The 26,279-nt window shown below is 37.2% G+C and overlaps 1 protein-coding gene across 1 annotated transcript in view; it reads left to right on the forward strand.

The window, feature by feature from the left end:
* Positions 1-26,279, forward strand: part of LOC124795892 (FAD-dependent oxidoreductase domain-containing protein 1-like) — a 215,122-nt gene that overhangs the window by 118,696 nt on the left and 70,147 nt on the right. Inside the window, exon 7 of the mRNA XM_047259971.1 lies at positions 16,499-16,652. Within this exon, the coding sequence (XP_047115927.1) occupies positions 16,499-16,652 (154 nt within the window). The remainder of the gene's footprint in view (positions 1-16,498; positions 16,653-26,279) is intronic.

Raw genomic sequence — 26,279 nt, forward strand, 5'->3', positions numbered from 1 at the left:
AGCTGCCTGCTGTGTGTAGTGGACTCCTGACCTATCCAGTGGAACCCAAAACCCCACCACCCTATGGCACAAGTTGAGGAATCTGCAGTCCACATGGTCGCAGAGTCATCTCAGCCTCTGATTCAGACCCTCCACTCGGCTCTGTACCAAAGGTCCGTAGTCAGTCCTGTCAACGATGCTGCAGATGGTGAGCTCTGCTTTCATCCTGCTAATGAGACTGGCAGTCTTCACCAAATCAGATAGCCGCTGGAAGCTATAGCGGATTTCCTCCGATCCATAGCGACACACATTATTGGTGCTGACATGAGTGACCAGCTGCAGATGGGTGCACCATGTACACTTCATGGCATCCGGAAGGACCCTTTCCACATCTGGAATGACTCCCCCTGGTATGCACATGGAGTGTGCATTGGTTTTATTCCCCTCCCTTGCAGCCATATACCTAAGGGGACCCAAAAAATATGAGAAGATTATGGGTTATCGATCTTGGAGACTGTTCTCACTTTGAAATTGACACCTTGTGTACATAAATATTGAAGGAAATAAAGTAGCATATTCAAACAGTCAGCCTGTAACATAGTTAGCCACCACCTTTCATTGATGTCCAAGTGACAACTGGATCCAGATATTAACACAGTATTTATTTTGATGCTCTTTTTAATTTTTCTTTTCTTTGCAACATATTTCTGTCCCAAACTTATAAATAAGTAACTTTTACTATTCATAATACCAAGGCATTTCAGTTTTATTACCAAAAAGTCAAGTAAAACATATCCAAATACTGTATCTTATCCTCCAAATGGCAACAACCTGCACAGAATTTGAGCAACACTACTTAAAATCTTCTCCTAGGGCACAAAAAATTTTATAAAAATTTCTACAGCACTCTGCAAAATATAATGATGGGGACAAGAATGAATGGTTTTTGATTTTATGAACACAAGGAAAAACACTACAATGTGAGATCAACAAGTGCAGGAAGCTATGGACACCAAGCACTTGAGACGTTATAATTTTCATAGCTAAGGCTCCTAGTGTGTTGGGTAGAGGAAATGACGAATGCTGTAAAACACCTCTAATGTCTAGAATTTATAAAAATGCAAAGTTATGATGATGGTGACAATACAGTATCATGAGCATTTAAAAATCAGTAATTCAGTGAGACAAGAGGAAGCATACACATACTGGAAACTAGTTATGGACATGTTTTTATTAATACTGGAAAGTGGTTGTTTAGTTTTCATGTTGTATGTAGATGTATTAAGTTGCATGTATTTACATATTATATGTTGTTATATGTAATGTTGTATATTAAAATTTACATACACATTTCTTGTATGATGTAAGTATTTACAATTATAATGTCTTACAGAAGTGAAATGTTGCCTTAGGAGAGATATGTCACACAAGACAAAAGGCATCTTATTATTTTTAGACTTGTCTGTACCAAATAACTACAGTATTTCCATTACACGCCTAGAGCTGGTCATTTAGTGTTTTAGAAGATTTGTAGTGGTCTATAAGAGATTTTATTTGCCATAGCCATCCAGGAACTTTCACCAGTATGTGATATTTGTTTCGGTTATAAGGCCACTTGCTCAATCCTTATCGAGATCTCATACAAATGACAGCAGTGTACAAATCTTTCCAGCACTTGGAAATTCCCGTCTTATTTACTGATATGGGAAATAAATGAGACACTGTTGTCATAGACCATTTAAACTGATATATTTCAACAAAAGCTTTGCCAACAGCTGGAGAGAAAGTCAGGTGTGTCTGAAGAACAGTATCAATAGTAATGAATTAAGGATAAGTCTTTCATCACTCGGTGTCATGAGAGAGTATTCAACAACTTGAAGTAACTGCAAAGATAAAATAATGGCTTTCGCACATGCTTTACTACAACATTGCTTGCAGGTCATAAATGCGTGTCAGTCCTGACCAGTAAAACAAGGGTTGGTGCTGTCATTTATGAAATTCATGTGTAATGCTATCCTCTTGAGATATCATACAATTCATATTTCCTCTTTGTTGAAGCAAACCTTGTGATGAATATCATTATAGCAAGGGCAAACACAATTTATGGAACATAGTACTTTAAAGAGCAACACATAAGATACAGGTTGTGCATAACACAACACATTGGCCGGACAACAGTAATACAGTGTAAAGAATAAGCCAAGTACTTGTTTGTGATTGTTCAAATAATGCTGTTTCTTTGGCAACTCACCAGAACATGCCTCAGTGGCCCCTATAAGCGGGCCTGTGAACTGTATGGACACTCGTGCTCTAAAATCGCACATGCTGTGAGTGAAGGTACATCACTCCTCCTTTCTAGGGAATGGGAAAACTACATACATACATCACTACAAACATCAGGCACAGAAAAATGCATGGTACAGAAAAAAGAGCACTGGTGTAATGAAAAACGGGTGGATGGAGGAGGGGGGCAGGCAGGGGGGGGGGGGGGGGGGGGACTGATCTCACAAGGTACTGAGATTATGAATCACGGAAAACACCAGCGATGGTGCTGACATCCATTTTGTTGCCCAATGATGGCAGGTGCTGCAGCATGTGGCAGGCAAGCACTGGCGAGTAGGGGTGGAAGTCATGAGAGACGGGCTGGCTCACCGTCCCCCTGCTCATAAGAAGCCATAGGGCAGGAGCGGGCATGGTGTCTTCATCGTGACATCCTCATCAAGGTCAGCGTTGATGGCCTCACAGAACCCAACAACAGAGGCAGAGGCAGCAGTGGTGGCTGCAACGTCAGGTCCCGTGGGAGCTGCATTGGTGATGGCTGCTAATGAGTCGTGGGGGGGGGGAATGTCCAAGCAGAATTGATATGTAGATACTCTCATGTGTGCTGCAGTGTCAGCCAGAGGTAAAAAGGTGGGGCCACCTGTTGTTGAACACAATAGTGCAAGCAGCAATAAACTGCATAATGTCCCCATCTTTGGCCAGCCAATACACATACTGGCGGGCCAAAGCTTTGGTATGAGAGGTCCCCCAATGACCAACAGGCAGAAGTTGCAGTTCATTACAGAGTAAGGAAACAGGAATCACAACACAGAGAGTAGCATCCCCTGTAGGGACAAAAGAACCCCATCACACACTGAAGGGCAGTGCTGGAGAGAGAAATAATTATGTAAGGGATACAAGGCACGGCCCAGGGGTTTTATCGGCCAACCGCACTGCATAAAAGACAGGGCTGACTAAGTACAGGACCCATGGTGACAGTCGATGCTATTGTGGCACTAGAGGTGGAAAAACCATTGACTGCCTTCTTGTTCTCAGTATCTAAATAGAAACAAAGCAACTTGTCCTAATTGAATCGTGGGTCTGGCCCAATTGGAAGGTGATATAAGGCATTGGCATTTGCATGTTGCACTGTCAGTGAGTAATGGATATGATAATCATAACAGGAGAAGGGGAGAGCCCACTGCTGCAAATGATGTGCTGCCTTGTCTAACATGGCAGCTGGAGGGTTAAAAAGAACAACCAATGACTCGTTATCCATGATTAAATGGAAATTGTAACCATAGAAGAGCATATGAAATTTCTTGAGGGTGAAAACAATCACTAAAGCCTCCTTTTCAATCTGAGAATACCACTGCTGAGTGGGAGCTAAACTCTTAGAAGTGTAAGCAATGCGTTGTTCAGACACCATGCAAACACTATGGTGAGAGGCATCTGTAGACAACACAAGGTGCTGACCCAGCTGAGAAGTGGTCAGACACAGGGAAGATTGAGGCTTAGATTTAAGCAAAGTGAATGCTTGGTCAGAAGCTTAGGACCAGAAAAAAAGCACATATTCATGCAAAAGCATGTGAAGTGGGTGAGCAATAGTGGATGCATCCAGTAAAAACTTACACAACTTTACCTAGAAATGCCTGCAGATCCTTAACAGAGGCTGGCCATGGCAAAGCCACAAATGCATTAATGTGGTGACACAACAGCTTAACCCTTGTGTCAGAAACTTCAAAACCTATGTACTCAGTTGATGGCTAAAAGATTGTACGTGAGACCAGCATACTGTGAAACAGAAAACAATGATCAGAGATTGCTAAGATGGTCTTCTGTGGATGAACGCAAAACAATGATACTGCCAAGGCAATTGATGCATCTGGGTACAGAGACTGTCAGCTGTTGTAAAAACTGCTAAAAAATTGCAGGCACACTAGTGATGCCAAAAAGCAAGCATTGATACTGGTATAGGCCAAAACATCTATTGACAATGAGAAGGCACCTAGTAGGAAGGGAAGCTGGAAGTACACTTCCAACAAATCAGTCTTGGAAAAGTAGTGGCCACCTGACAATTTTGCAAATATTCATCAGGACGGGGCAGAGGGTATGTATCAGACTGGTAGCACAACATACGCCAGGGGAAAACAGAGATGACAACTCAGACCAGAGGGCTCCAGCTTCTGATATGGAACTTGATCTGATACTAAATTTACCTCATTGGCAGTCGAGAAACCGAAAGCGTTACGTGCATCTAACCCATACCTGTCTGTGGTATGTGAATGCGCCACAACAAGGTAGGTGAGAGGGCGAACAACACCTTTCTAAGAGACAGGAGCAGAGAACTGACTTAGGATCAGGATCTGCTATTTATTGAAGCAAACCAACTTCTGTGAAACTTATGTGAGGGGAGGGGAGCCCAAGTCCACGTATGTTTGTGCATTTACTAAAGTCACTGCAGTTCCCATGTCCTGTCGCATTTTTAGTGGTTTATTAAACACATACAAGTCAATAAAGAATTTATCAGGAAAACAGTCATTGTAAAGTACAGTTTATGTCCATCAGTACAATTATGTCTGCCACATTTTAAGAGGTGTTACACACAAAGGAATGTGGCCTTTCTTTGATACTTGTTTCAAATCACCCAATGCTTAGGGCATACAGCACAATGGAATGGTGGCATGCAGCTGCTGCTGTGATGTGTTTTGTTGCTAGTGTGGCTGTAACCATTGCTGTCCCTTGTGACACCAAGTAAAAGGTTGTACTGCACCATCAGCGTCCCTATCATCCTGAACATTGCAGTGTACCAAACAGCGCTTGACTGAGTAACGTCCTATACTTCCCCTGATTCAGCAATCTGGTTGCCTGTGGCCTGTAACACTTCAAAGGACTGTGCTATATTGAGCACATCCATAAGTGTTGGATTCTGACACTGAAGTGCTTTTTCACCGACTTCCCTATCTGGGACCATAAAATAACAACACCACGTGCCATGTGATCAGTGTAGGATATGTGATAAGTACTAATGACATATTTACATTGACAGCTCAACCTGCATAATTTTGCAGCCCAGGCTTTGTAAGATTGGTTTGGGCATTTCTGACAATGGTTAAATTATGCATGTGTTGCAATGACATGCGTTCTGTCACAGCATAATTGGTGAGAGATGCTTCACCCATCTAGGATCAAAGAAACGTAACGACAAAAACAGTGTTTTGAGATGATTTGATTTAAAGGTTTTGTCCAAGAAACTGAGTACTTTCTAATAGTTTCTCACAAACCTATCTATGGTAAATAAAAAGTATACTTCATTGACTGTTGTTTTCTACTATGTGTTACATATTTTAGTCACTCGATGGACACTAATGAAATGCTTTCAATGAGTGCTATAAGCAAAAGAAGTGTTTTCCAGGAAGTTTATCATCAGTCTGTGATGGAGAATACATAAAAGCCATTATTATATTCACTTTTCATTATTTGTCTGCAGCATATAAAATAATTTACAGGTAACAGACATAATATTCTTGTTTTCTAAACTTCACATAAGAAACACAAGAAAAGTCATTTTAACAAAACACAGTGTTCCCTCGCACCTGTTTTTCTGTTCACGGTTGATTGTTTTAAAAAGTAATACAACACATACATTTAAACGAACCAAAATTAGTGGTTTACATGAAATAGCTAAGGTGGTGACCTAGCAACAATAATAAAGGAGACAAAATCAAAAAATAAACATGAAGTCTATTCCTGTGATTCTCCCACGTTTTTCTCATTTTCTAAATTGTTAGCAGCATTGAGTCCTTGCTATAATGCGTGATACCTAGGAGGTATAATACCCTTATTACATAAATCTATAAGACCTTTTTTCTTTTCTTTACTTATGTAGAGGGGACTCTCACATGCTGGGCACAGAGTATTGTCTTCAGGTCCTGAATTTGGAGAATTTCATAGGCCAGGTCTTTTCTTGGTGTGAAAAACTTGAAAGTCATGATCTTTGTAGGAATACTTGAAACATATCATGTCAGGCTGATCTTTCCTATACTGCATCGAAACAATCTTAAGCCATTTCACAGTTTCTCCATTCTCAGCAGTTTTCCTATTCTGAATTATTTTCTTCTGAAGCTGATTCAAATCTGAAATTTGAGTGTTATCCATTTCTGTCACTCTGTACTTGTTGGAAGTCATGCTTACAATTGTATACCAGCCATTTGGATCAAAAACATCCACATGTTTACTTTTTCTTTTGATGCTTGCGTGCTGAGTCTACATCCATTTGTGAATGTCCAGGCTCAAAAAAGCATTGGTCAATAGCTGGAATGTCCAGTGTATTCACTGCATGTAAATACAGCATGCTTGTGTTAACATTCCTGTTCTGGTCCCCACATGTATCAGGAAACAAGTTTATCGGTTTTTCTTGTGCATGATTTTTCAAAAAATCCCACAGACATGAAGCCACCTCTACGGACCCCCTTTTTGTTGTTGTCTCATCCCACATGTACCAATCGGTTTTGTTTTCTCCTACACTAAGAACTGAGAGATTGTACATGGAGAGCCTTCTTTTATAGAAAAATGCCTTTGTATTCACTTTAGGGCAGTAAAGCACAACTTGGAAGTCAAATTCAGCCAGCAAAGATTCACCTTTTATTGCACTTTCTTTCTTAATGTTCTTAAATTCCCTTGCCATTTTTTCCCTTGTAGATGCTCTTCCTGTTCCCTTTTAAAACCTTTGTCTTCCCTTTTCTCAGCCGATACGTGTGAAAAATTTAAACTTTTATCACACATATCTTTTTATGGCCTGTGGAATTTCAGATTAAATTCCTTTGTGAATATCTCCCTATACAGCCATAATTTCTTGACTATCTTTCCTTCCCCATAACGTTGTTCCCAATATAACTCATACATTATCTTAATACTTATATCAGCAGGTAAATAATCTGCTGTACACTCTTTCCTCTTGTAATGAGAAGGAAGGGTAGGAAAACTCTTACTGTGTTTCCTTATAGCCTCTTTACTTTCTTTGGGTATCTTTATACCTGGCTCATGACATTCTCTTTGCTCTTTCTCAGTTACATGATGTTCATCTCTTTTTTTAATAGTATTTCTTACAAAGTTTTCAGAAATATCAAATGTTTTGAGAAAAAGCTGCATACACACTTTTCTTGGTCTTCTTTCTTCGTCAGTTATCCAATTTTGTCCTCACACTTGGTTTTTCTTCTTCTTCCACTAACTTATTTAGGTACTGCCTTTGTAGATCAACTGACACAAGATCCCAATAGGCTCTAAGGAATTTTGTCTGTCTTGCTCAGTAAACTTACTGGTGCACTGTTGTGGACATTTAGTGCAATCTTTTGGCTTCACATTTCTTTCAGGAACTTCGGAATTCTTTGTAGAAATATATGCCCTACCATGCTGTCAATTGATTTTTCTTTGATTTCCTTCCCGTTTCTCTTTAACCACAACCTTTTTCATTTTCTTGTTTTGTTACTACTCTCAGTACCAGCATTGTCATCTGCAATTTCCCCTTCCTGAAGGTGATGATTTACTTATGCATTAGTTTCATTCTCAGCAATTTTTGTGACATTCCTTACAGGGGACATTCCATGTTCAGTACTGCTGTCTGTAACAATAACATGACAGGTATTCAGAGGAACGGAAAAGAAAATTAAGTGGAACTGCTATAGTGTCCAGTAATTGTTTGGCTACTCACCAGAATCTGCAGTGTTGTCTGGTTCATAGGAAAGATCATCATCTGTATCTGAACCAATGAATGTCCTGACCATCTCCACATCATGTTCTTCCTCAGCTATGAATATAAACAATAATAATAATAATAATAATAATGACAACAGCAGTAATAACAATAATAATAATAATAATAATGACAACAGCTGTAACAACAACAATAATAATAATTATTATTATATACTATATACTACCAAAATATATACACTAAGAAACAGATTCTAATACTTACAAGATTCCATTAAATTCTGTTTCTTCTCCAGGCACATTTGAACCATCTTTCTTCCTTTGGACCCCATAGTGCTCCTACTTGCTTGTAAACCCATTCACAACTGAAACAATATTTATCTTCCTTGCCTTGTCACAGAGTGACAACGACAATGCTTCTAAAGAGAAGTATCAGGAAAAGCAACTTCTAACAGTTCTATTAGGTTCAGAGGAACATAAGAGCTGTTCTGTTTCACAAATTAACACTGTGTCCAGTGGTCTAAAAAGCTCTTCCGGCTATCTGATTCTTACTAGTTTTCATAAAATGTAGATACATTGACAACTAAAATGGAAATGGAAAGATAGAGTTATGCTTGTTTGATTGTAATGTAGGTCTTGATTTCGTGTATCTTATGGTACTAACATCTCAAAAGTGTCAAAAATGTAGTTATGGCTGTCTGATCCTAAATGGGTGGCTTGTTCAGTTCATCAAATGATAAGCTGGTCAGTTCTTGCAAGGGATCAAGCTGGCACAGCAACTGATAAATGCACGACGAAAGCCAGGAAAGAAAGAAAGTCTCACACAAGTTTGCACCGCCCACATGAAAAACCTGGAAATGTTGGCTTAACCATGTCTCATAGAAGTCCCAATCTTCAGTCGATTCATCATACGCCAGAAAGGCCAATGGTTGCACTTATGGGAGAGTAACCTGCCATGAAAACGTAGATGCCACTTGATTGAGAGCGGTAGCAAAAGCCTGCTGTTATTCTGTGAAAGCTTGCTGCTGGGCAGTGAGAAGTTGGAGTATTTCTTCTGTTGAGATCCTTGTTGAGTGACTTATCACGCAGAGAAAATGTAACCAGGGAATATAGTTCTTTATAGAGCAACATGTAAGATACAGGTTGTGCATAGCACTGAACATGTTGACTGGACAACAGTAATACAGCATAAAGAATAGGCGAAGCACTCATTTACGTTCGCTTAAATAATGATGTTTCTTTAGTGGCTCACCAGTGTGTGCCAGGGGGCCAACACAAGTGGCCTCTATAAGTGAACCTGTGAAATGTGTGGGTACATGCTCTCTGAAGTCACATGCATCATTAGTGGAGGTACATCAGATACCATGTTTCCATTAATCTGGCTTGAATATACAAATAACATGATGGGTACCAACTATGTGGCATTAATTATGAACTAGAAGTATTTGACTCCTCTCACAATGATTTGATTTTTTTGTCTCATCTTGCAATGGTCCCCTATATTTCAGAGAGACAATGGATATTCATTGGATTCAAAAATATTGACAGTATCTGAATATGTCAAGAAGAAATAGAGCAGTGACTGTTTCCCAGTAACACTACATGTATTTGAAGTTAAGAAACAGAGTATAAGAGTAGAGTGCCTTGTTCACAGTATGAACACTTGTAAGTGCAGTGAGATACGTTTTCCAAAATAGGGATAAATGCCATGATTTGTAGTGTAGAAATCTGACTCGAGAGTAGTGTTCAACCAAACCTTTGACCAAAACTCCCACCTTCAGACAAACTTTCGGCTTCAGCCAAAATGTGCCAAAGTTTTGGCTGAAGCCGAATTTCCTAGCAAGTGCCAAAACTGAACTAATTTTTGGAACTGCACATGTGCAGTGAACACCTGACAATTAAATTGCTACAGTCTCAAAGCTTTGACATACTTGGCGCAGACTTAAGTACACTGTGTTGCATTGGTTAGCCACCCTTGCCAGTAAATACAAGTTCACACACAAATTAGATTATCTACTTTGGTGTTTTATCATATGTTTACAAACATTTTTATCTGACTGAGAAGAGGAGGATTGAGTTTGTGAAAAGCACATGTACTTATACTTATCTACACCCAATTGCACTTAAATATTTATCTGCTCCTCCTATTAGTGATCCTAGTGAACAGTTGTTCAGCACAGTGGGACAGTTGTTTGCAGACAGGCAAACTAACTTGATTGGTGAAAATGTTTGAACAAATTATTATTTTTAGCTTACAACATAAGACTTTATAACTTTGATTATTATTTTTTTCATTGATAGATATCAAAACGCTAATGGAAATTTATCATTCATTTGGCTATTATTGTGTGTTTTTCTAGTTGTAATTGTTCAAGTACTTTTTTTTAAATAAATAAATATTATAATTGGCTTTATTTCAAAGTGTTGTTATTTGACATGTTGCAAGATAATTTTAACAATCTCATTAAATTGTCTATATTATATTTTAAAAAAGGCATTATTTTATTCACATTTTGCCAATCTTGAATGAAATTTAGTGGAGCTATCAAATCTTTGGCTTCAGCTGAATGTTTAGAGTGATAGCTGATTAATTGACTTTGGCCAGAAATTGACATTTGGTCGGACACTACTTGAGAGCAACATTTCAGACTCCACACAGAAATTCTCAGTTTAATGCCAATCAGTACTTAATTATATTAAATGATGTAAGTGTAAGTGTTTGTGACTCTTCAGTTCTATATACAGGACCTCCACAGCCCTGATGGTCTGATCGGTATACAATATGATCTGTGGGTGAGATGACCCCCAAAAATAAGGCAGCCTCCTTCTTTTTAAGGGGCTTCTTGAAAAAATTTTATTTTTAAATATTGTGACTAATCAAAGCTACAGACTGTTTTATTGAAATAAACTATCTCCCTGAAAAAATTAGCTTTATACCTATTTGACACATATGCCATTTATTGATTGTCTACATTTTGGTAGTACAAGGAGAATTAAAATAAACAAAAAGAAATGGTTTACATAAATTTTTATTTACACTTCCTTTTTACATTTTATCTAAGTTAGTCATTGGTGGTATCATCATCATAATAATAATCACTGATATCATTATCTGGGATGATAATTAGTCTAACCAATGAGAGGCAAGAAAAGAGACAGTGTATTTCCATAAACAAACAGCACTGAAATTTATTATCTTGATTGTCACAAATATTTGATCGTTTCGCCCAGATGTTCTGTGATCTTTGAGCTTGTGGTTTATGTTGGGATCTGAGCACACAGCCATTTTTTCATTGCTGAATGAAATACATAACTATGCCACTGACACCTATCTAGACTTTTACTGTCTCCTGCAGAAATGTATACTGTTGTTGAGTATGTTTCCAATTTTAAATTCAGTTCAATTCCAAGTATAAATGGAAAGGCTGCTAACTGAGAAAAAGATTTAGTTGTGATCTTTTTCAATGCTATTGCGAAAATAGCAAGTTTTTTTCTTTAATAATGCATAATATGTTTAGGTAAAGTTGATTTTACAGTTTACTCAACAGAACTAATTAACAAGTCTCATTACTTTTGTGATAACTTTCTCTATTCAATCCAGAAAAAAATTAACAGTGGTTTATTGATAAAATAAGATATGTTAAAGAATAATCCATTAAAACAGATTGTAGTCAAATTAGACATTACTCATGGCTGCACCAGTGGCAGTACCATAAATGCTAGTAAGAGCAATTTTATGACACTACATATCAATTCCAATTCTTTAACATAAATCTGCATGTGGCCTCAATTACTAAAGCTTCACTGTCAGTATTAGATGACCTCTATATTAATCTGTTACATGATGTAAAAATGTTGACCTCAGCAACAATAGTTTAATCTGTGAATGTAAGATGATCCTTTAGTTTTTGAATGATGAATCTGAGAAAGAATCTTGTCTTGTTATTGGGTAAATATGGTACGACATGTCACAGCTGCATGGGATATGTCAGAAAACTGCCTTATGTAATCCAAGGTCATCCTTTACAGATTTAAAAGGGCCGTAATCTTATATGATGGTCAAAAAACACACTACACATCATGTATCCAAAGAATCTGACCAATACTGTTCGAAATGCTGCCTGTGTAAAGTGAAAATGCCATTAACTAATGTGCCACCTTCTTATTTACATTACTCACTTGCTTCATGGTTGGTCAGTAACACGTTGTGTGAATGCTCTGTCTTTAGCTAAAAACATTCTAGCAAAAGATAACTTGGAGGTGGAGTAACACAGCTGACAAATTTTCATGGCCTAAGATGATGTGGACCTTTGAACCAATGTAAGACAAACCCATGAAACTCACTTACAATTGGATTTTGTTTCTAAGGCTTCATTTGATGACTGCTTTATCAATTTTGGCATTTTCTTGGGGCTCCCTGCACAGTGTGTCTTGGATGTAGCATGAGTAGGAATATTGTTCTGTTACTGTCCGGCATTCAGCTAAGTGTGTATTTTTCTGTGGTTCAGAGTGTGATATCACTACTCAACATTCTGTGGTCAATCGCACAGGGAAATTTCTGGCTGATGCAGCTTTATCCAAGCTAGGGAAAGGTTGAATTTTACACTGTTGCACAAACATTTGCCAGCTCTTAAAATTACTTGTCAAACAGGCTGTTTTTAAACAACCACTAGACACTGCCAAGGAGGTTAAAATACAAATAAGTTGTGTATTAATTGTGGTACTTTTGACCAAGAGTAATATTACAACAGCTGAGAGGGCTGCTTTGCACTCACTCAGGGTGGATTTTGGTATTGTTATCTTACCCATGGACAAGGGAAATGCTATGGTTGTCTTGGACAAACAGGATTATGTTCAAAAGACACAGTCTGATCCAACATGCTGTAGATTTAAGTGCTGACATAACAAACTGTGTTAAGAGGAAGAGTGACAACTTCCTGGAGAAATGTTCCTCGTAAAGAGACTATCAAAAGTCATGACTGTTATTGTGCTGTCCCTTCTAGATAATATACCCTTGCAAAGAGCTCAAAGTAAGATGTTCCTCTGAGCCCATTTTCGGTGCTCTGATGTACTATGTAACAAAACATTTTGATACTCTGTTGAGCCCTGTAGTAGACTGGTATGTACATCACATTAGGAACTCAGCAGGTTTATTACATCAGTGACATGGACTGCATCAAAACAATACTTTTATTTCAGTAAGTTTCGATGTGGTCTCACTCTTCACTCTCATTCTTATCTGATTTGTTATGGTTGACTGAGGTTAGTTTTGGTGTTGAATTAACAAACATATATCTCGGCATATGTTGTCTTCCACTTGCTTTTTACTCACTGACCAGTTCTTACCCTTTCAGTGTTGCTTTCCAGATAGCAAATAGTTTGTGAACCAAGTTTGAGTGAAGTGAATCCAGGGGCTTAGGAGGAGTTTTTTATCCATGGCTTTGCCTGCATACATGTCACATATATTTCACACCTTGTTAATACATTTCACATATATTTGTACACATATTTCACCTGTTTCTCTAGCGAATTTCACCTTGCAGTTTTGTTTACACACAGCTCAATGTTGATTACACCATATCTCCTGAACTATGTGTTGTGCAATGATGTAATTGTGCAGGTACATTCAGTGATATGTATGATTACTGTGATTACTGTGATGAATACAGTTAGCAGCAAATAAGTAATAAATTAAAATTTCATGCCTGATGTGGCAGTTTCATTGCATGCACAGCAAAAATGCAGTAAGCAATAAACTTTTTTCCTTTCATCATTTTGTGGGTGTTGTCAGTGAAAAAACACTTTGTAAACATTTCTAATTGTGTCTAAAGTTGTTGCAACTCACAACTGCGCTCATCTTCAAATACTGGATGAATGAAGTCTAGCTATTTATGTGTTGTCAGCTACACTTCTTTCTCACAGCTTCTCCCCCCCATCTGATAGGCAGGTGTTCCTACACACACAGTGATTCTTTTCAGATAGTAAGTGATATGTGTGCCAAGTTTGGTTGATATTGGAGCAGTGGTTTAGGAGAAGAGTTATTTTTATAATATGTATGAATTTTGAGTAACATATCCTGGAGTTGATGACACTGTATCCAGCATGCTTTTATAGTTACATAGCTGATTCTTTTAAGGTTTGTAACTATGGTAGTGGAAAAGGATGGTTGCCTTCCCTCCCTTGATATGTTGACAACCAGGAAATTTGATGGTACGTTGGGACATGCCAGCATAGGAAGCCAACTTGTACTGGTTTGTATATTCATGCTGACAACTGTCACAATCTGGTTCAGCATAAATGGGTACTTTGTATCTTGGTTCATGGGGCCCACATCAGATTAGACCCAGATAGTTTGTCAGCTTAGCCCATGTTGAAGTCAGCTTTCACCAGAACGGTTATAATGCAGATGCATGTTGTGCTATCAACCAACCACAAATTAGGTGAGTGATGTAAATAATGAAGTGGCATGTAAGTCTATGGCATTTTGGCCTTAACACAGTGTTATAACCCAACCTGTGTCACAACACACTTATTTAAAGAATCCCACTGATGTCAAAAGTGACATGGGAGTTTTGGTCATCTGTATTCTTGACACATGAGCGGCTGTGTACAGGAGTGAAATGGCAATGGGATCAAACTGAGGCCTGCTCTCTGGTTGGAGATAGTACAGAAAGACTTGGATGTTAGGCTAAGGAGGCAGACATGGTAATGTTAGAGAAGCGAGATTCACAGGTGGCTTACTGGTCTGCTTTTTATTGCTTCTTCCTGTGTGGGCAGTGAATATGTAGAAGAGCATAGACTGGTTTCTAAAAACATAGATGAGGCTTACTAGATGCCCCATTCAGTTACCAGAACAAATGGGCACCCTGGCCTATAGAACACAAACCATGGAAGTACCAGATTCCACTGCTCTAATCAAACGTTTAGGTTCAAGTATTCATCACCATAAGAGTGACATACAGACATAGAAACAGGTAGACAATTGTACAATGGAGACCAATGAGCCTAGCCCAGAGGCACATACAGGCAAGCTATGCAAGTCTTTCTTAGTTCACAAGCTTAGCTTAAGGTAATGCTCACTCACATGGGATCTGCTGTAGGGTATTGGTCATCAAAGACTGGAACTCTTTTGATTTTGATTTTGGACTCTTGAACTCTACCTTACTTCGCATTTGAGAGCATTTGGCATTTCAGACTGATTGCATACAGATAGGACATAACTTCATGTTTCTTGTCTCCAATTCACAATCAGTGAGCATGAAATTAGTGGTTTCTCAGGATGTATGACCTCTTAATGGACTGATTAAAGTAGCTTGCACTGTATGTCCCTGTCTAAGTTACAAGGCAAGGCTAACAGCTAATATTCATATGTAGATGATTTATCCTTTTTCTGTCATTATTTCATGATTTGATTATCACAACAGTTACTATTTCCAACATGGTTGGTCAAATTCTGTCAAAGGGTGGTGTGAAGCGTGTTTTTCAAACACCATCTAAGATTAGGATCCTTCTAGTATCTGTTAACAGTGATTTTAGTGTGGGTAAAGTGGTTGGGTGTCTACCATACCCCTTGTAGATGTAGCATGTTGTATACTGGTCAGACCATCATGACTATGGAGGACCTGTGTATAGAGCTTAAGCATCATACACACTTACAACAGCCAAGAAATCTGCTATAGCAGAACACTACCTTTGTGCCAGTTATCCTCTGGAATATAAGAACACAAAGATGTTAATCTCTGTGTTCTAATATTCCACAGGATGACTGGTACCAAGGCAGCACACACTTCCAGCTATTGGGATAGTGTTATTACAGAAACAGTTGAGATTAAATTAGTAGGTGACTTTATAAATAACGATCAAGGGTTTTGCTTGAATTCTGCTTGGAATCCTGCTCTCTTCATGGTAAAACAACAAAGGAACGAAGGTGGTGTTACTTGGTCCCATCTCAATAATGTCTGATGTTGGTTAGTTCTGGTTGTGTAATGGCACTAGTTGTTTACACTGTTAGTGTTATAATATGACATATTATGGTTCTTGATTAGAATAGCCCCACTTTCCTTGCGCTGTACTTTTGTGTTGCATTTGAGCCTTGAAAATGATGGGGTGTTCACCTGTTGAAGTATTGGAAGTTATTGAGACATCGCCTGGCTCAATTCTACTAAGTTTTTTGAATCAGTATGCATTAAGGAATGCTCCATGGACATGAGGGTAGACTGCATTGTCTCTCTGTCACCAGACACCAGTTCTATTTAAGACATCCAGAATGCCATTGAGTATGATGTATGTGACTTGTACCCAATTCCAGCCATTCTCCTTGAACTGTGGTTAGCTGTTTTGTGGGTCATGCATCAGAATGGCACAACAGTGCTTTTGGTTTGTTGTAGAGCCCATTCTATGACGTATCACAGCCACCTTCTATGTGAAAGGAGTGTGCTGCTATGTGGTTGTAGATTAATAATTCTATTTCAGTTTCTTGTTAGTGTACAGAAATTATGAAGTATTCTAGAACACAGTTATGACACATTTCTTTCTTATCTGTTATCAGGCGAGAGGGTGGTGGACATTTCATCTGTGGCAAATCACCTACAGAAGAGGAAGGAGAACCAAACACAGAGGATCTTGAGGTTGACTATAGTTATTTTGACAGCTGTGTTTGGCCATATCTTGCAGCTAGAGTTTCAGCATTTGAACAGTTAAAGGTACTAAAATCAGAATAATCCTTCAATGTGTTAATGAAATATTTAACTGTTATGATTGTGATATGGTAATTCCTGGAGGGAAACAACAAAATTATGGGGAGTGCCAACCAGTCACCTGATGGTATTTGGCAGTTAGCACACATGCTCATTTAAAGTTCAGTAATTTATACTAGCTTTCAGTCTTCTAACTATAGTATACAACTACGCACACCCCTGCATCTCTTCGTCCCACCACACGTATGCTTGATGTGCATGCCTTTGTGGCTGTAGCAGCACTAACTGTTTCAGATTGGTTACCTTTATGCTAGATTAGATTAGATTAGATTTACTTTCATTCCAATTGATCCATAGTGAGGAGGTCCTCCAGGATGTGGAACATGTCAGAAAAACAACAATACATGACAAATATTTAAACTAAAACAAATAAGCTAATGTACCATTCCACAGGTCCCAAGTGGAATGATCGTCATTTTTTAATGAACACTAAGAGTCATTTTACAAATACTATTGCACTGAATTTAAAATAAAAAAGTTTTATATTTATTTATAAGGTAAGAAACATGTAATACAACTACTGTAATACTTATTTACAATGAACACATTACTGCACTGAAAAGGTGCAGAAGTTAGATTATACTTACACACACACACACACACACACACACACACACACACACACACAAATTTTCAGTGAACACATTACTGCACTGAAATTGTGCAGAAGTTATGTTGTACTTATATACAAATCAGTTGGTTTTCCTCAGAAATTCATCAATGGAGTAGAAGGAGTTGGCCACCAATAAATCCTTTAGGCTTCTCTTAAACTGAATTTCATTGGTTGTTAAGCTTTTTATGGCTGCTGGCAAGTTATTGAAAATGTGTGTTCCTGAATAATGCACACCTTTTTGTACAAGACTAAGTGACTTTAAATCCTTGTGAAGATTATTCTTATTTCTAGTATTGATTCCATGAATTGAGCTGTTGGTTTGAAAAAGTGATATATTTTTAATGACAAATTTCATTAAGGAATAAATATATTGGGAAGCTGTAGTTAGTATCCCTAGTTCCCTAAACAGGCTTCTGCAGGATGTTCTTGAGTTCACACCACATATAATTCTTACTGCACGTTTTTGTGCCCGGAAAACTTTAGCTTGGCTTGATGAATTACCCCAGAAAATAATCCCATATGACATTATGGAATGAAAGTAAGCATAGTATGCCAGCTTTTTCATTTTTATATCCCCTATGTCTGACAAAATTCGCATTGCAAACAGAGATTTGTTAAGACGCTTCAGCAGTTCTGTGGTGTGCTCCTCCCAGTTGAATTTATTATCAAGCTGTAATCCCAAGAATTTAACACCGTCCACTTCTTCTATCTTCTTGTCATCATATGTTAGACATATACTCTTGGGACACCCCTTACAAGTTCTGAACTGCATGTAGTGTGTTTTTTCAAAGTTTAGTGACAAAGAATTGGCTAGGAACCAGTGATTAATGTCTACAAATATTTTATTGGCTGATCTTTCTAAGACTACACTTGATTTGCTATTTATTGCAATGTTTGTATCATCAGCAAACAAAACAAACTTGGCATCTGGTAATGTTACTGATGAAAGGTCATTGATATACACAAGAAAAAGTAAGGGCCCCAAAATGGAACCTTGTGGGACCCCACATGTAATTAGTTCCCAGTTGGATGATGCCTGATAGCTTGATACATGTCTCTTTCCTAATAACACCCTTTGTTTCCTGCCAGAGATATAAGATTTGAACCATTTTGCAGCATTTCCTGTTACACTATAATATTCTAGTTTACTTAAAAGGATATTGTGATTTACACAGTCAAATGCCTTTGACAGATCACAAAATATACCAGTTGCCTGCAATTTTTTGTCTAATGAATTAAGTACATTTTCACTGTAAGTGTAGATAGCCTTCTCAATATCAGAACCTTTTAGAAATCCAAACTGTGACTTTGACAGTATGTTATTTGAGATAAGATGGTTATAAAGACGACTGTACATTACTTTTTCGAAAATTTTTGAGAATGCTGGCAACAGTGAAATTGGACGGAAATTTGATGCTATTTCTTTATCTCCCTTCTTAAACAGTGGCTTAACTTCAGCATATTTCAGCCATTCGGGAAATATTCCACTGATAAACGACTGGTTACACAGATAGCTTAATATGTTACTTAGCTCAGAATCACATTCTTTAATTAACTTTGTTGATATTTCATCATACCCACTAGATGTTTTTGATTTTAAAGATTTTATGGTGGACATTATTTCTGTTGGGGTAGTGAGGGTCAAATTCATATTATGGAAGTTACTTGAAATGTCTGGTCTAAGGTAATCCATAGCAGCATCTACCGAACCTGACAACCCCATCTTTTCAGTAACAGTTATAAAATGTTTGTTAAAAAGTTCTGCAACACTATACACATCTGTCACCAATGCATCATTTACTCTTAATGCTATTTGTTCCTCTTCATGTCTGGTTCTACCGGTCTCCTCCTTCACTATATCCCATATTGTCTTTATTTTGTTATCTGATATGACTATCTTTTCCTTGTAATATATTTGCTTTGACATCCGTATTACAGTCTTTAATATTTTGCAGTATTTCTTATAATGTGCTATAGCATCAACATTGGAAATGTTTCGGATTGACAGATACAGTTTTCTTTTTGTTTTACAAGATACCCCTATTCCTCGAGTAATCCATGGCTTCTTTGTAGACTTTGCTCTAACCTTGGTAAGTTTTGGGGGAAAGCAGTGTTCAAATAAGGTAAGCACTTTATTAGCAAAAATGTTATATTTTTCATTCATGCCATGAGCACTGTAAACATCAGTCCAGTGAATGTCTCTGAGGAGTGTCCTAAAATAATCAATTTTTGGCTTACTGATTACCCTCTTGAGCTCAGATTTAACAGATTTTATATCCTGTTCAGTATTAACATTTAACAGAAGGAACTGCATGTCATGGTCTGAGAGGCCATTGACTATTGGTTTTGTAATATAATTTTGTTCATTTGACTTTTCTATAAAGATATTATCAATGGCTGTTTGTGAGCAAGTGGTTATCCTAGTGGGGAACTTTACTGTGGGAATTAAGTTGAATGATAGTGTTACTAACTCAAATAGGTTCTTATTGGGAGATTCTTTAAGGAAATCTACATTGAAATCACCAGCAACCACTATTTCTTTGTTTTTGGTTGTTAAATGGGCCAGTACAGCTTCAAGGTGGTTTACAAACAGATTAAAGTTACCTGCAGGTGCTCGATATACACTTAATATTATGAAAGATTTTTTGTGAAAATCTAATTCTGTTGCACATGCTTCCATATGCTGTTCTAGGCAAAATTTATGAATGTCTATGTTCTTAAATTTATGACAGTTCCTGATGAATGTGGCAACTCCTCCTTTCTCCATTTCTGATCTACAATAGTGAGATGCTAACCTAAACCCTGTAATACTTAAAAGTTCTATACCAGGAGAGTGAGATGAAACCATTGTTTCATCATGGAGGGTAAAGAAATTCAGGGCAAGCAGAGGGTAGGCAAATAGTGGGTGGCAGAAGAGGGACTGATAGATGGCTCTCAGAAACAGCGTTAACATATTTATTTATAATGTTAATAATCACAGAGCTGAGTGGGAAAGAGAAGGGGAAAAGTGGAATCCATTTTCAGAATGGAATAGTATATGAGCAGAAAATGACAAGAGAGGAAAGACTGAAGGTAAGGGAGGAACTGGACACGAGTAGTAGAGGGGTAAGGTTCTGGCAGTTACCCATGAACAGTGGTAAGTGACTGTCTTAATTCTTCTCTTTGGAAGTCAATTCAGCAAAGTTGTATAACTTTAGCAGAGTATAATGAAAATATTACAAAAGAAATACCTGAAGATGAATTTTTTGAGAAAGTGAACTATGTCAGAAATGTATGTGAAGAGAAAAATTGTGGATTAAGAACAGCTAAGTGTGTTGATGAAAGATGTCTATTATTTTCAACTTCCCTGCATGTTAAGATATCTGGTGCAAAATTTGTAGCTCATTACTGCATTTGTACTAGCTCTACTTGGAAATAATGCTGCTGCAGAGAGAGAGAGAGAGAGAGAGAGAGAGAGAGAGAGAGAGAGAGAGAATTTGTATCATGGATGTTTTATGAACTGATGAAAAAAATAGGTTTTGTATGAAAATTGTCAAGGAAATGATTATAACCAAGATCATTTTCTGGAAACTTAACACATTTATTTTTACAAAATTCTATTTGAAAATATTACATTCTTGAATCAATGTTGCAGGAAAATTCTTGTAGAAAGTAAATACTTGAGGATTAAAGACCACTCATCAAAAAGCAGAAACACTGATTCCACATACAAAAGAAAGAAAACTTGCTAGCTTTCAGATATATCCTCTGACAAGCTAAACACACACACACACACACACACACACACACACACACACACACACACACACCTAGTGTAGCTGGCATTATGTAGGGCATAATCGAAAAGATAGCAAACTTTTTTTTTTTTGTGCCTGTCAGTAAGCCTGTATGACTTACATTTTTCTGCAAAGTATAACTGAGAGCGAGAAGTAAGTAACCTATTCAAGTAATCACTGCTTACCCCACTTAAGGACCTCATTACATCAAAGTGATGTATTGTGTTTGTATGTGTCAACAATAAAATATTTACTCGGCTAGTAAAGCGAGGAATTTTGATGTTTTCGTTTTGTGTGCGTTTAACAAAAAGGTGTGTAGTTGTAGCGTAAACCAAATATTTTAATACAAATCTACCATATAGTTATGGTATTAACAACAGTTTGCACAGAATTTCGATTTATTACAACTTCTAATTTGTGTCCCACATTTTGATTTTGGACATCTGGTCACTCTAAATTAAGATGCTATTAACTTTCATGTATAGCTTTCATCCTTGTTTGCCCTGCTCAGTGAATATTTGCCTGACTAGTCATTTTAGAAATTCAAAGGCAGTTTTTCACTGTAAAAATGAATATAAGTGAGTGGAATTTATTTGCATATAAGACATGAACTTTTTTGTAATCTATAAGTATCACAAACAGTAACAAAACTGAATTATTCCAGATTAAACCCACTGAAGATGCTGTAAGGTAAAAGGCAAAATATGTCTGTAAAATAAATAAATCCAGATTGTAACAAAAAAATACTTTGATTTTATGAAGTGTATATTTATACTCCTGCTACAGATAATGGCCACACAAACAAACGTATTACGTCTGACTAGTCATCATTTTCCAACAAGGATCCATCTGGAACACAGAGACTTCAGAAACTAAGTTACACATGTTGTCACATACTAAGACAATTGCACAACAAGAGTGGCATATTGTCAGAAGTGATTAAATGTTCTGGGTCTCCACTTCACACAGTTCTCCTGCAGTAAAGAGTGAAATGGCAGGCCAACTGGAAACATATTCCAAAGTGAAGTATGTGGGACAGTATGATTATTGTTGGCAAATTGCACAAAGATACACATGAAATTCTGGTGGCATATGTAACAAACATGATGTCATGTCCAGCTGTAGTGAAATGACTAAGGCATCATAAACATGGGTGATGTTGATTGGGTAGGAAGTCAACCAACATCAACCACAGATGACAGTGTCCATATAATTGAGGAATTGATTCACGGTAATCCCAGAGTGAATGTCACAGACACTGCTTAGCAGATGTGCATCTCAACAGACAGTGTTCATTAGTGTTAATTCCACCATCAGAGATCACCTGCAGTATTGGAAATTGTACTCTTGCTGGGTTCCACAGTTACTGTCACATGCACACAAAGATGCAAGATTTGTGATGTCTCTGGACTTCCCTGAGCATCATTCAGTGGAAGACAATGATTTGTAACCCAAATGATTCTGGATGATGAGACATAGGTCTGTCATTTCAGACATGCAACAAAAAGAGCATCTGTTGAATGGAAACACATTTCCTCACCTCTGGGGAAGAAATACAAAGTTACGCCATCAACAGGGAAGGTTTGGCCATCATTTTCTTCAAGGGTGCAGACAGAATTTTCGGCAAAGGGTGCAGCCATTAATACTGTGTAGCACTGACACTGCTATGCAAAGCTGTAAAGAATGAAAAGAATGAGAGGCAAGGAAAATTCAGCAAAGGCATGAAAATGCAGTATCCCAAGTGTGTCATACAACAAAAGCTATGCTTCAGCATTTTTGATCGGAGGTTTGGAAGCATCTGTTCTACTGTCCAGATCTTGCACCACATGATTTCCATCTTTTCAGCAACCTGAAAGAACATCTGAGGGTAAAGAGATTTTCCAACAGTGAGCACATACACTTAGAAATTCTCATATGACACTGTGACCGAGGAGTGGAGTTCTGTCGTCAGTGAACTGACTGTTTGGTAGAAAATTCTGGCCATTGTTTACAGACACTTGGTGACTGTTTAAACACAGTGTCATGTATCTGTGTCATGTATGTGTGGCATTCCAAGAAAGTTATTTGGCCAGTCATAATAATGTTTAACTTATGTTTTGAAGTCTTTTGGATATAGTGCAATTCCAGATGTGGAACCACCAGAACTAATGCTGACCTGTTGCCACTTCATATATAGCAAGAACACCAGTACACCACAGAAAAAAATGTTTAGGTTGTTTTGTAAAATTTTTGCTTTATTTGTTCCAAAATTCTGGTGCAATAATGTTTGATGAATTTCTTGTACGATCGAAATGTTAGAGAGAATAATTATACATATTATCAGAAGTTGATTAGTTCAGTATACACTGATAGATCAAATTAGTGGAAGGTTTTAATGCCTAAGAAGTAATACAGATGTTATTTAATATACAAAAAAAGCCAAAGGCTTGCATGTTATTTGATATATTTTGATCGGTTTTGCCCATCAGATTTGAGCATCCTCTAGTGATAACATGTTACAAGCTAGTAGCATCACTTTACACCACAGCTAACACAAAGTTTGTTGACAAAGGTGCTGAACAATGCTTTTTAAAGTGTAGCATATTGCCATCAGGGCAATGAATATTTGAGGATTCTTTCATCAGGCAAGCAAAACTGATAAAAATAGGTGAAATAATATGTGACCTGTTACTGTGTTCAGTCCCTGTGCCTCTGTAGGCAAAGTTTGTGTTTCCTAAGTGTCCCAGTTACTATTTATTTACTTACATTACATTACTTGTTAACTACTATGATAAACTACATTCTACATTAACTATGCTTGGTGAATAATTTGAACATTCAGAGTTTACTGCAAAACTTCTCCTGCTAAATAGAATAAAATTATTATAATTTCTCTTGTAATACTTAATGCATGTAGTTTTTGGGAATTTTCCATTGCTTCCATAACCTACTCTCTGCAAGTTCATTAAACATGCCCTATTCAATTTGTTCCCCAATATTTCCCACCTAGACTAGTGCTCCATGATGAAATGTTAAGGTCTATGTTTTATTCCTTCCTTTCTCTGTGTGCAGTTTTTCTTTGTCTTATGATGTTAAGTATTCTGAAATTTTGAAATGTTTTTGTATCAACAACTTATCACATCATCTCAAATTACTCTTAGCAAACTGTAGGCAGTGGTACACATCTTACATTTCTTAGTGCAAGCATAAAGTATTACAGCCTGTGGATACAGGAAAATTGTAGATATGCATCGTAACAATTGACATTTGACAATTCAAGTGAAATTGCCTGACTACAAAAGATATCATCATTATCCAGTAAGAGTTCACATTAGCCTTGTGTATTATTTTACACTGTCATTTGGTGTGTTGCTATAGTAACTAATGATATTATAATATTGCAGTACAGCAACTTGCACTAATCTCTGAATAGATAATGTATATTCAAACTGAATTCAAATTAAATTTTACTTCAGGCTACTATTAATTTATTTATCCAAATCAAGACAGTGTAAATTGTATGTATGTTGCCAAAAACATAAAATACAGACACAGACTTACATAAATGTACACAATTACACACATATATAGATACATTAATTTCTTGTCATACTGAGTTACCCATTTGGGCATTGTATTTTACTGTTCTATTGAATATATTATAAAATGCCTCTTAATTGCAGTAATTAATGATTAGTCAATGAAATTTACGTGTCATTTTATGTAATCCTGTATGGTATAAAAACACTTTTCTAACAAATAATTGTTTAGGGTATTCCTGAAGGCCTGTATTTCACTTTTCTCTTTGACCTCTTGTGGTAGTTTACTGTGTACTTTAATTCCATTACATAGCTCACTATTTTGGCTTTTTTTTCCATTGAGATACAAGCGGTCACTGGATCTGATTCCATGTTCATGTAGAGATCTGTTTGTTGGGTGCTGATCAATGTCTTTTTTAATGTGGATCACTGTTTGCAAAATGTACTCTCATAGAAAAGTCCAGATTCTGATAGATGTAAACAACTCAGTACACTGTGTTCTCTCACTGCTTTTTGTCATAATTCATGCAGCCCTTTTTTGTAGCTTGGAGATTGTTTTGAACATTTTTGGAAGGTGACTATTAACTCATCAAGTAATGTATAAAATGTATGTTTGACCATCAGCTGCTCTTTTTTGTTTTTGTTCTTCTTCTTCTCCTCTCTCTCTCTCTCTCTCTCTCTCTCTGACTTGCTCTGCATATGAGATGTGGCCATTATTTATGTAATGACAGATGTGATGAAGTGGCTTACACTGTTTTAACCCTGTGAGTATTTATGTATATTTTGCACTTCCTTGGAGAAGAATTTGTAACATTTCCTGTATACTATACTTATTTATTTGTATCTTAGGACAATATTTGTGAAGATGGTCTGTGACTGAAACTGGTCGATATTTGGTTAAAAATAAATAAATAAATAAAATAAAATAAAAGAAGAAAAGTAAGAAGGAACACCTGATGGTCAAACATGCATTTTATACATAAAGCAGAACAGACGTTCTGCTTTTTTGTCCCCCACAACATTATCCCATAACTCATCACAGAATGAACTTATGCAAAATATGTTGTTCTAGTGCATGAGCTACTACACACAGACTTTATTATTCTCAGTGCAAAGCATGCTGAAGCTAATCATTTCCCTAGGGCAGTAACATGCTCAGTCCATTTTCAGTAACATGCTCAGTCCATTTTAGGTGTCTAACAATATCCATCCCTAGAAATTTTGTTTGTGATACACATTCTATGAGTTCATCTTTCACTTTTAAAGAGTTATTTTTGAGTTTTCTGCTAATGTGTGAACTAACACTGTTGGTTTTTTTACATTTAAAGTTAATTTGTTGTTATCTACCCACCTTCATACATGCATGAGTGTTTCTTTGTCCTTTATTACACTTGGTGATGTTTCATTGATTCATCAGTGAACAGCACTGTTTCACCAAGTTTGACACTCTGGGAAAAATCATTGATATATATCAAGAGGAGTAGTGGGCCAAGCAAGCTTGCTTGGGAGACTCCAGTATTAAAGTGCCTGGGACAGAAAGGTACTTTATGGTATGACTAGAGTTTGTTTGAGAGATCTCTACCTGTTGCACTCTGTTTTCTGGGCATGAATGAAACCACTTATTTGCTGCCCGTCTTATACCTAGAACTTCCAGTTTATTTAACAG

The sequence above is a fragment of the Schistocerca piceifrons genome, chromosome 4, assembly GCF_021461385.2.
Source record: "Schistocerca piceifrons isolate TAMUIC-IGC-003096 chromosome 4, iqSchPice1.1, whole genome shotgun sequence".
Taxonomy (NCBI): Eukaryota; Metazoa; Arthropoda; class Insecta; order Orthoptera; family Acrididae; genus Schistocerca; species Schistocerca piceifrons.